Here is an 11,483-nt window from a genome sequence, read left to right as displayed (position 1 = left end):
CTTTTTTTATAATAATATTACCGTACACACACACACACACACACACACATACAAATTAACAATTCACTTTTTAGCAATAATTGAGCAATATAAAAAGATACGGACTCTCGTTAGATTGCCATTGGTTGGCCCATCTCAAAAATAGGCATTTCAAATATACTTTTGCGTCTTTTCATGATTTACAGTATTATATATAACATCTAGTGTATATATAAATTATATATACATATAATAATTTTTATAATAAAAGTTGTAAAAATCTTCTCTCTCAACCAGAATATTAGGACATTAAATTTTTCCTTGTTAGAAACTAACAAATATTGCACGAGTATATGAAAATATTATATTAATAACAATGATAGCAAATTAATTTTCAAAGTTAAATGCAAAATTGAGTATACAGGGCAATTATTAAAAAATATAATGAAAAATGGAGTATGAATTTCTTTCATTTTTTCTTTTTTATCTTTAATAAACTAATTTTATTATACAAATTGTATATTTACAAGTTACATTTATTTTAATACAAAATGATCTTAATCAATAATTTCATATTGAAAGATTTTATTTCATTTCGTAGAAATAAAATATAAATAAAAATTAATATAAGTAAAAATTAAAACAAAGAAAAAGCAACTTTATAATTACAAATAATAACCATAGAAAAAAACATATTTTCTTATGTTACTAAGAACTTTCGTCGTTCTATTACTTTGGTTTCCTTGGAACACATTTTAAAAGTTAATAAACAACTTTTGCTTAATCTCATCTTTCTCGTGAACAGAAAAATATCATCTTATATCGTCACATAAAATGGCAGATTTAAGGAGGACACATAGGTAAGTTTACCAGGAAGAAGACGTTCAGTTCGAACGATAATGCAAATACCAAGAATATCGCATATAATATCAAGCAAATGATACCTACTTTCTTATTCAAACGATATTTGCACAATGCGGTGACTAGATAAAAAGCGATTACACACGCAACGATTGAAAGCACACTCAAACGCAGGGCACCCGAAACAATTTCGATGTCTTTTTGGGTCATAAGAATCATGATCGTCCATGGTAAACCAAGGCACAGCAAAATATCGAGCGTATTCGCGCCTATCGTATTGCTCATAGCCATGTCTCCGTTACCTGAAAAAAAAAAACAGAATCGATCTGGATAATAATATCTTATCTTATTGATCAATTAAGTCCCGCTAAACACGAAGTAACAGTAACGTTACAATGTATAATAGATTAGCTCTTACAGCAATGTAATCAACTATTGCATGCGTACCGTTAGATTACTGACTTGTCCAGAAAATTCGTACAAATTTTCAAACAAAATTCAAATAAAACATTTTTTAATTAAAAATAATTTTAATCTGTAATATATGTATTTTGTTTTACAATATTTTTCTATCTTTCAAATAATTTAATAATTTCTCTCTCGTAGAAGTCCTGGATTTTTTCTTTATCTACTAAATCCATACAGATTTTCCGAACAAATCAATTTATATCGTTGAGTGGAAAATTATGTAATATTGCTATAATGTTACTATTACTTTGTGTTTGTTGATACGTTCATTACTTTGACTCAAGCTTCTTCGCATAAAAAAAGGAATTACTCGCTTGATACAAGTTTCCTTCAGTTGCATCACGTTAATTGTTGTCACCAGTACAAGTCATTTGGTTTAAGGCAACTTAAAGAAATTATGCGGACAATGATTGCCTGCGCAAATAATTAAAAAATGTTGTAAAATATTGCTATAAAAATTGCCACAATCTACGTAGGTAGTTTCAAATGACTTCTTTTTACTTCTTTTTAAACTAAAATTCGACTTATTTTCCAATATCTGCTTTTAAAAAATCACTGACTTATCAAACTACCTACGTATTTGTCAGAGGGAACAGTTGCCATCAAGTTGCTCGTAACCGCTGGTGGTAATAAAAAAATCCAGTAGGCAAAATCAGAATTGACACCTCAATAACTTGCTAGGGCGTTATACGAATAGCTTACCTTGTCTCGAAAGTATAATAATCGAGACGAGTTCTGGCATATTGCCACCGACGGATTGGAACGTGATACCCATCACAGAATCTGGGATCCCGATGGTGTCACCGAGGACAGTCGTCATCCACGATGTCAGGTAGGAGGCCACCGCGATCCATATGACGCACATAATGAACGTTATCAAATACCATTTTTTCCATCGTTTATATCTGGTGTCCGGTATGGTAATGAACAATATAAATTTTAATGGCCAAACGAGACAGAACCATATTTTGTTTAATTTACTGCCAGTAGGCCATACAAATGGGGTGTCTGAAAATGAGCATTCACAAGACATAGCGATTAAGTAATTTACTTATCGTAATACATAATATCCGAATTAAGTCTAATTCGGGTCTAGCAAAAATTATACACATATATTGTACCTGGTTCCACATATTCTTCTATATTTTCCACATGATTCTGTGTCTCTACGTTAGTAATAGAAGGCTTTCGGCTCGCTATGCTTTTTCTGTATTCCACCATGAGTTCGCCGTGAAAATACGGCCTGTAGAGGCCGTCAGGCATTGATTCTTCATTGCTTTTAGGTACTGTCGGATAATAAAATGTAAAATTATACATAAATAGTGTATCTCTCAAAGTCTTAAACGAACATACATGATATCGACAAGTATTATAAGTATTAAGGTGAAGGATATTGCAGGAAAATGCAAATTTCTAGTTAAATCACTTTACTCAAGTAATTGATAATGGTTCTTTAAAATTACTAACGTAGAATTATATTATATATCAGAAATTATGATATTATTAAAAAAATTTTTTAACACACGAATATATATATATTGTTTCCAATAATTTATATATTATGTAATAATATATATTCTATTAATAATATATAAATAATATTATTTGTATATTAATATAACGTGATATTATAAAATATCTCATATATTGTTACGATTATCTTTCTTATAACATACAACAGACATCCATACGTTATATAAATTGAAATATATTATTCGACATGAAAAATCACAGAATTTTAACAAAGAGAATATTATAACACATAAATAGACAATCTATACGAAGTGCTGATGCAGTTTTTTGTTTTTAGGAAATAGATTAATATTATCAGAAAAGCTTACGTACATAAAAATAATACAAAATAAGTAGTTTTAAGAATTTAGTAATGGGCACTTACTTTTTTCATTGGTAAAATTGGTACTACGAGTTTTGTAGATGTACAGATGCACGATCTTATTATACCAGCGCGCAATAAGTTTGCTGCAAAATAATATTATCAAATAACTGATGAGCAGTACCATGAGGATGATTGCCTCGTACAATTGGATTTTGCCATCCCACATTACGATCACCAAAACGATGACTGATATCACATAAATTGCACAATCTCGAGTTAATATTCGCCATTCTAATGGTATTGCCTGTTAAAGAATATAAAAATCATTTTAATTAAACAAACCATTGTATCATAAATATATATATTGTACCACAAAGACAATAATACGTTAAGTACGCGTACACACATACACACACACACACACACACACACACACACACACACACACATACATGCATATTTGTATTTTCATTAAAATTTATTACTGTGTCAAAGATAAAGTGAACTATTGAAAATTAATTAATATTTATCGAATACGATATTAAGAAAAAATTCGTTCATAAGCATCGTTCATATCAGCATGAAACAGACACTTCCGAAACCAACAACCTTATATAGTTAACATAGTTTAATTTATGTACACAATAAATTTTTAATATTTTATGATTTAATACTTAAAAAAAGCACTTGTTTTCAACATTTGCTTTATTGAGTTTGATCAATGTTCCGGTATACTATATTGTAACATTTAATGGTAAAAGAGAGATGGAGAGAGAGAGAGAGAGAGAGAGAGAGTGTGTGTGTGTGTGTGTGTGTGTGTGTGTGTGTGTATGAATGAAAGAGAGAGATGATTTATAGGATGATTTGTAGAACATTTTTATTATTTTTATATCCCAAACAGTTCGAAATAAAAAAAACTTGTTTATATTGCAATAACAAAATATTAGCTTTATCTATCAAAATTATAGAAATTACACATAGATATTACATCTCTTGAAAACAATCATAGTTACTAATTCTAAAAGGATAAGTATGTTTAGAAGCTTTAAGAATAAGCATAGGTGAATTCGATGAATGAAATTTAAATTTTTTAAATATTTTATGTTATATTCATTATTTGTTTTGACAAGATATATGAAGTTTAATAAAGAATTTTCGGTGATGCGTAGACCTTTAATTGAGGCGCGACTTATAGTTCTAAAATCAACAGTCATAAAAGTAAAGTTTACTTCATATTCATGGATAAGAATTTCCTTGTCTTTGAGATATGCATCTTGTTACGAGATGAACGAGATTGTAAAAATAATCTTAATGATACAATAAATGGTATTGAATAGAGTGATACATTATCATAGCGTATTAGGTAAGAAGTAACATAAAACGGATGTAGACTATTATAGTATGTGAGAATTATGTAACGTAACAATTTTATTTCTCAAAAAATCGTTATCTTATATGGCAACGAAATCGGTTAGATAAACAAAGTTAATTATCTAGGATCGGAGAGATAATTCCTATATAATCCTCGTGATTAAAAAAGGAGGATGTTTGATTGAAGTTGAATTGTAAATTGATATAGTCAATTTAATTTTTGTTATGTTTTATCGCAATCTTCTTTCTTAAAATAAAAACCCTTTGGATCTCCATCAACAGATAAACAAAAATCCTTTATCTATTAATTAAAGTGACATTATATATCTAATGATATAATGGATCTTCTTTTGCGAATTATTTACTGTAAGCGATTTCTATGTCTAGATTCTCTAGATTAATGAAGTGAAGATTCTGAGAAATTCTGAAAAGTACTATTTAATAGAAGAAATGTGTAATCTTTTCGAGACATATAATCAGTCGATCTTTACTTCAATTAGTTATACTTCGAATTAAGTGTCGTAAACAATGAGTTGCAATTAAAGTAATCATGAGCATTAAGAGATGATAATATTACGTGAGATGTTATTACGCAAGATGTTACTTAAGATTACATTATATTTGTATCATTTTCTAAACTATATATATAATCCGTTTAATATTATCTCCTTTTTCTCTTTCGTATAACAGTTGGTTCATATTATGGCACTTCATAATAAAAAAGGGAAAAAACTACTTCCAATCAGTCATATTTCAAAATTATCAAATCTCAATAGATAATGATTAGAATTATAATTATTATTAAAAGAAAAGCAAATTTAGTTTTTAATAATGCATTATAAATCATTTTGTATAACTCCACAGTTTTACTTCATAAAAGTTACATTTTTCTTAAGCGGTTTCTTTAAGAGTTAAGAGTTTATAATATTTGTAATAAAAATGTTTTGAAAAACTGATGGATAATGTGATCTATGATTTAGAATCTAGATGATAAATAAAAGACAATGAAAACAAATAAAATTTCAGATCATATCATGTAACATGTATCGACAGAGACACTAGCAGACATTCTATCGAAAGGATAATAATCGTTAAATAATGTTACAGAGTAATGTTAATTTCACAAGACAACGTTTACATCAGAAATTAGTCTGTACAAATATTTCTTTTAAATAGAAATCTTTTTCTAAATGCGATATTTTCATTTTAACAATTCAGTATAGGTGTTTGATTTAAACTATATATACATATATATATATATGTATATATAAACTATCTTATGTATCTTATATGAAATATTTCTGTATCATTGGCATTATTATCAGGAATTCTAATTTATTATAATAATTAGTATAACTACACTTGTTGGGAGTTAAACTTGTCAACATCTGCGTTGTGACTTGCCAACTTCTATATTTGATCAGTATTGTAACATATCTAGATATAAGTACCTAGGTATGCTTATGTTGTATGTACAGTACCTAGGTACTTTAGCAGTACCTATGCATTATCTAGGCAGAGATAAGACCGCAGCACAGATTTTTGCATAACGCATACGCATAATGCATAAGGAAGCCAACCAATCAGAATCCTTCCTTTCTTTCCATTTCACGAAAAAGACGAACTTTGATTGATTGATTCTCTTGCAAACTATGCATTATGAGCAAAATTCTGTACTGCAGCATATTTCTGTACCTATAATTTTTCGTAGAGTATCTTTTAAATTTAAATACATAAGTACAAGGTAGCTATACCAATGACATATATACATAAATCAAATATATATTCTTATATTTTTCAGTGATAGAGGGATGAAGCTAGAAATTGACAGTTTAAGTGACCGTCAGTTACCGTTGAGGTTCCGTGTTCTCTACTTTCGTTGAAGATAGAAAGAAACTCAATGAAATATCAGACCCTATTAAACTGTCATCTTCCGATTTCAAGCTACAGAATGCTTGAGCTATGTATATGTCTTTGGAGTTAAACATTATGTCATTATATTACAAACTTAATTTTATTCCTCTGAAGAAATTGACTTTCCGATATATATATAATGTTTGAAACAATATTGATTTTAAAAAAATATGACAAATGATAATTATTCAAACCTTTTTATTAATATTATAACAACGCTTTTAATATTGAAAGTAAAATTAATCATCATTTTCCAGTATTAAATTTCTATAAGCAAGGTATATCATCAAATACAAGTGTGATTAAATGAAGCAACAAGTGTCTATATGCGTTACATCAAAGCCGAGATTTCAACAGCGTTTTTATCATCACCGTTTCACGCTAATTCTTGTATGCGTACTAATATTTGAAGCATTACTTACTTGCATCGCCGATAACGCGCCACAAGCCGGTGTCGCAAATGTGTTGAAAACCGCACCGCCCATCACGGTACCGACACCGAGATCAGATTCAGTCAGGAAAGTGCCGACGACATTGACAAATAATTCGGGAAAGCAACTCGCTGTGGCGAGGAAAGTTGCTCCGGCGACATCAGTGCTGATGTTTAATTGCGTACATAAGATGTCAAGCGCCGGTAACAGATAGTCGTTGCAAATGAATGCTGTCAGAATGAAGCAATAGAAACCGAAGAGTAAGTGAAGTACCACCGCACCATGACGACGCTGTTCGTATGTGAACACCTCCGGAAACTCCCTAATTGAACGCTCCTCGCAGTTCTCTTCATTGTCTTCTTGCTTCGCGAACAAGAGCTGATTGTCAGTCGATTCGTGAACGTTGTTTGAAACTGGATTATTCTCCGAGAATCCTTTATGAATTGAGGTCGCAGACAGATTTCCGTCTAATCAAACAAAGCGAAGCATCTATTCAGAAATATTCTCTGGCTGATCGTTTAAAGAAAAGTAGTAATTAATCAATGTTCGTGGAAAAATGAAGATTAAAATTTTTATACCTTTAAGATTCTTTCCTTATATAAATTGAAAAACTACAAATTTTTCGTAAAAGTCCACCTTGAATGATGAAAACAAATTCTCATAATACGTATCTCAACATTTTTAAGAATTTTTCATATTTTAAATTTATGAGTATTTCTAAAAAATAGCATAACTTTCTTAGATTTTATAAATTTTTTTCAGAGAAATTATGAAATAAGAAATTTTAAAATATTTCAGAAAATTTATAATACAAAGAATTTTAAAAATACATAGATTTTTAGCATTTTTGAAACTTTTATGTTTTAATCCGCATAAAAACATTACTCGTATGTGCATTTTAGGATAAATTTTCATTACAAATTAGAGATATAAAATGTAATTGCGTGTTGCGAATGTTCTTTGCATTTTCATATCTTTTCTTAAAATATTTTTCTATATTTGCAATTACAAAATATTTTATCTCCGTTTCTGTATCTATAATTATACAAAGACATTTTTTAATTTTCTTAAAATGTTTTTCTATATTTCCAACGTTGCAAAATATTTTATCTCTGTTTCTGTATCTATAATTATACAAAGACATTTTTTAAGGAAATATAACTTTGTTAATGTACCTGCGGACATTTGACATTTCTGATATTCCGTTTTTCATTTTATAATGTGATAACATAATACATGTATTATCTTTGTAATTATCTCAGACAAAAATCTTGATATAGTGCGTGATTTGAGTACAGTAATTTGAGTACAATAACAAATATCAAAATACTATTAATTGCGATATGCATCTTAAAATTATAATCTTTGATAAGATTGTAAACATTTTCACTTTCAAATTGAATAAAAGTATTCTTCAATAAATAAATTAGGACAATGATAAGTAATCTATGGCCCGTAAATGGCATGTGGCCTAACAATTAATTTCTTATGATCCGCCAACTCATATAGACAAAAATATAAAATTATATTTTCTATTTTATGCAAATTTGAAATGCATTTGTAATACATCTTAAGAAATTTTTAAGAATTTATATTTAAAAATGTAGCTTATATTTCATAAATAATATAAAAAAATAATATGTTTGTAAAATATTTGATTTTTATCAGTTATTTTGAGATATTTTTATTTCCTTATTGATGAGATAAAATTTAAAATGAATCGTTGTAGTAATTATTTTTACACGAATTGTAGACAGTATAAAAACAATCATAAAAATAAATAATTCGAATAAATAAACGGATACAAAATTTTATTTTAATATTAACAAAAAAAAATATAGATGTATATATCTACATTTATGATTTCCTTATTAATACGATTATATAATACAATTTTTTAATCCGTTTATTACATGCATACACATGTATACTGCTAAAAAAAAGGAGAATTATTTAAAAGTCATTTAAAAAGGAGCAAATTTAAAATAATGTATATATTGCGAAAAATAGTAGCAATAATGAAGGTGTTTAAGAAACGTTTAAAAAATTTTTTTCACTCTTGAGGCTCATTTTTAGCATTAAAACAGATGATAAAAATTAACAAATATCGAGTGTCAATTTTGATTACGTGACCTGTTTTGACGCTAAAAATAAACATCAGCATATAAAACCTTAAAGCTTAAAATCTCAAGTTTCGAATGCTTTAAATTCTGTGTCTCTGCAACGATTTCATTAAAAAAAGGCACTAATTTAAAGTAAACTTTGAAAATTGAAGAATAAACTTCAACTTTGACAATGTACGAGAACAAAATTTTTATGCAAATTTCTTCAATTATATCGCAAAATAAAATATTTTCTCTTTAAAATTTATCTTTAATTATTATGCTGCAATTTTTCTTTGCTAAGTTATGAGGATTTAAAGCGAGTAGTGCATTTTAAGTCTTTTCTTTAAAAAAACAACTATATCTTTGTGTCGTGTCGCGTCGCGCCGGTATTGTGCCGCAACAATTTAAGTTGCCTACATTTCCATAAGGTATCTTCTTGACATAAAAAAAAAATGGAAATACATTTACTTCTCTTTACTCGTAATTATTATAAATGCCGTGCGTAATTATTGCAAATGCCATATGTCGTGCGTTCGTTGACAATGATATCGTGATAATTCGTGACAATTAAAATTTTAACTGTTACGAAGTTGCAACAAAATCATCGTGAATTTATTGTCTCGAAATTGTCACAGATTATCACAATATTATTCGATAATGATATCGTGATAAAAAAATTAAATATTTACAAAATATTTATCTGTTAATATTAAAATGAATCATTCTGATGATACTTTTTTTCCGCAAACATAACTTAATTGGATTTACTTTTTTATTTTTAGCACTTTAAGTGATCCTCTCTCTATGGAGCAAATTCAAAAGATCTGTTCTTTTTTCATCCCAAGTTCTAAACTAATCCAATAAGTTAGAGTATAAAAGAGATATAATTTGTTTTATTCTAACTTATTGTATTAGTTCAGGACTAGTTCAGAACTTTTCGAAAAAGAACAGACCTAAAGTTACATTTCTTTGCTAAAAAATATATAGTGTGATTCGTTTTAATCTTAAAAGATAAATGTTTCTAAAATTCGTGATTTTATCAAAAAACATTCCATTGAATGAAAATTGTATTATACAAAGATTGACGCATTATAAACTTTTAAATAAAAGTCACTGTTACATTGCAAACACATACATGCTTTATTCTTACGAATAAATTTATCCTTCAGAATTAATACTATATTTACTGGAATATTTTATGGTTTTTGTCATAAAAAATTGTTTTTGGAAAGCACATATCACTAAAAATGCGATTTGTAGAAAAATTAAATTATTTAATTAGTGAAATATATGTATAGAAATAGTTTTCATTTTAGAATCTTCGTAAAAAATTTATCCAAATACATTACATTGCAATATTGCTGGAACGTTTTGTTGCAATATAACAAAAAGCGAACATCTTAACATTGTTGGAATTTTGCAACAATAATTCAGCAACGTTTCGCAACCACCATGCAATATTGCAATGTTTCAGTGAAATCATTCTGCAATCTTTCTGTGTTATATGGAAGATAATACTATCACATTAGCACTTAATGCGACGGTCATTAGAATAAAAAATCGCATTCGACAATCTATCACACCTGCTTTTCTTTCTATACTTCGATTCACGCTTAATTTTTTATTATTATTACAATGAAAGCATGAGAACTCGTTTTCTTTTTCACTTTTTTAATCACTGCATCACAAGATTCATGTAAACTTCTTTCATTGTTCTTTTGATTATTTCTTTTTCTTTGTTTCGCTTTGTTTCTCAATATGAACAATAGCAACCAATAGTGTCATATTGTATATTAACAGATAATAAAAGTACAAAGATTATATTGGATCTCTCTCTTTTTGGCATTGCTCCTAATTATAAAAGTAGATTAAGTGGAAAGGACTGATAAAGAGAGGGACAACAATGAACATACGAATCTATCGATGTTAGTAAACTCACCGTTGATTAGTCGCGCGTATTTCGGATCCGTGACACTATCAACGAACGCGAACGTAAGAACTAGAACGACGATTACCGCCGACGACGCGATACTGTTACTCATCCTCGCGTAAATATCGCGCGGTTTCGTAGAATCGCGCTACCACGTGCATTCGTCGAAATGGAATTTTTATGTAACGCAGAATCACACGGATGAAATACGGTAAACTGCTGCTGTCTGAACACTCTGTACCACGGTAATGGCATTTATGATAAATTCCGTTGATCAGGAGATCCCTCACTCCTTCCTACTCTGACATTCTGTCGAAGGCTTTATCTTCCTTGGACTGTCGAGGGGAGCGAAATTAGATAAAGAACACGTATGAAAGTTTACGCGCTGATTATCGATCTTTACAAAGTAAGTTACGGTTTATCTCTAAATCTTCGCTAAATCTTCCGATACAATTATACATTAATGCGCAGAAACGAATATTCAATGAGTATATACTTATCGAATTTGTCAGCAAATAGTTTTTTTTTTATAATTTAGCGCAATTATTTTAAGGAGTTCTTTAGCTTAACAAAGTGGACGGGAGTTG

At 28.8% G+C, this 11,483-nt stretch overlaps 1 protein-coding gene across 2 annotated transcripts; it reads right to left on the bottom strand.

Annotated features, from left to right (window-relative positions):
- Positions 1-47: 47 nt before the first annotated feature.
- On the bottom strand, positions 48-11,008 carry LOC105148051 (sodium/potassium/calcium exchanger 3). 2 transcript variants are annotated; one of them, XR_015544306.1, is made up of 7 exons: positions 10,906-11,008; positions 6,853-7,328; positions 3,206-3,449; positions 2,430-2,594; positions 2,011-2,316; positions 1,582-1,722; positions 1,053-1,142 (listed from the first exon to the last, which is right to left on the bottom strand). XR_015544306.1 is itself a non-coding variant. In XM_011059518.2 (6 exons), exons 1-6 carry the CDS (start codon positions 11,006-11,008, stop codon positions 823-825), a joined length of 1,614 nt encoding a protein of 537 aa, XP_011057820.1. In that variant the 3' UTR covers positions 48-822. The 2 variants fall into 2 exon arrangements, 1 of the variants encoding a protein (XP_011057820.1); XM_011059518.2 differs by lacking the exon at positions 1,582-1,722 and having other exon boundaries at positions 48-1,142.
- Positions 11,009-11,483: the final 475 nt, after the last annotated feature.

Source organism: Acromyrmex echinatior, chromosome 2, assembly GCF_024713525.1.
Source record: "Acromyrmex echinatior isolate Ae372 chromosome 2, ASM2471352v2, whole genome shotgun sequence".
Classification (NCBI taxonomy): domain Eukaryota; kingdom Metazoa; phylum Arthropoda; class Insecta; order Hymenoptera; family Formicidae; genus Acromyrmex; species Acromyrmex echinatior.
Note: the sequence above shows the minus strand (reverse complement) of the source record. Positions and strands in the feature narration are given on the sequence as shown.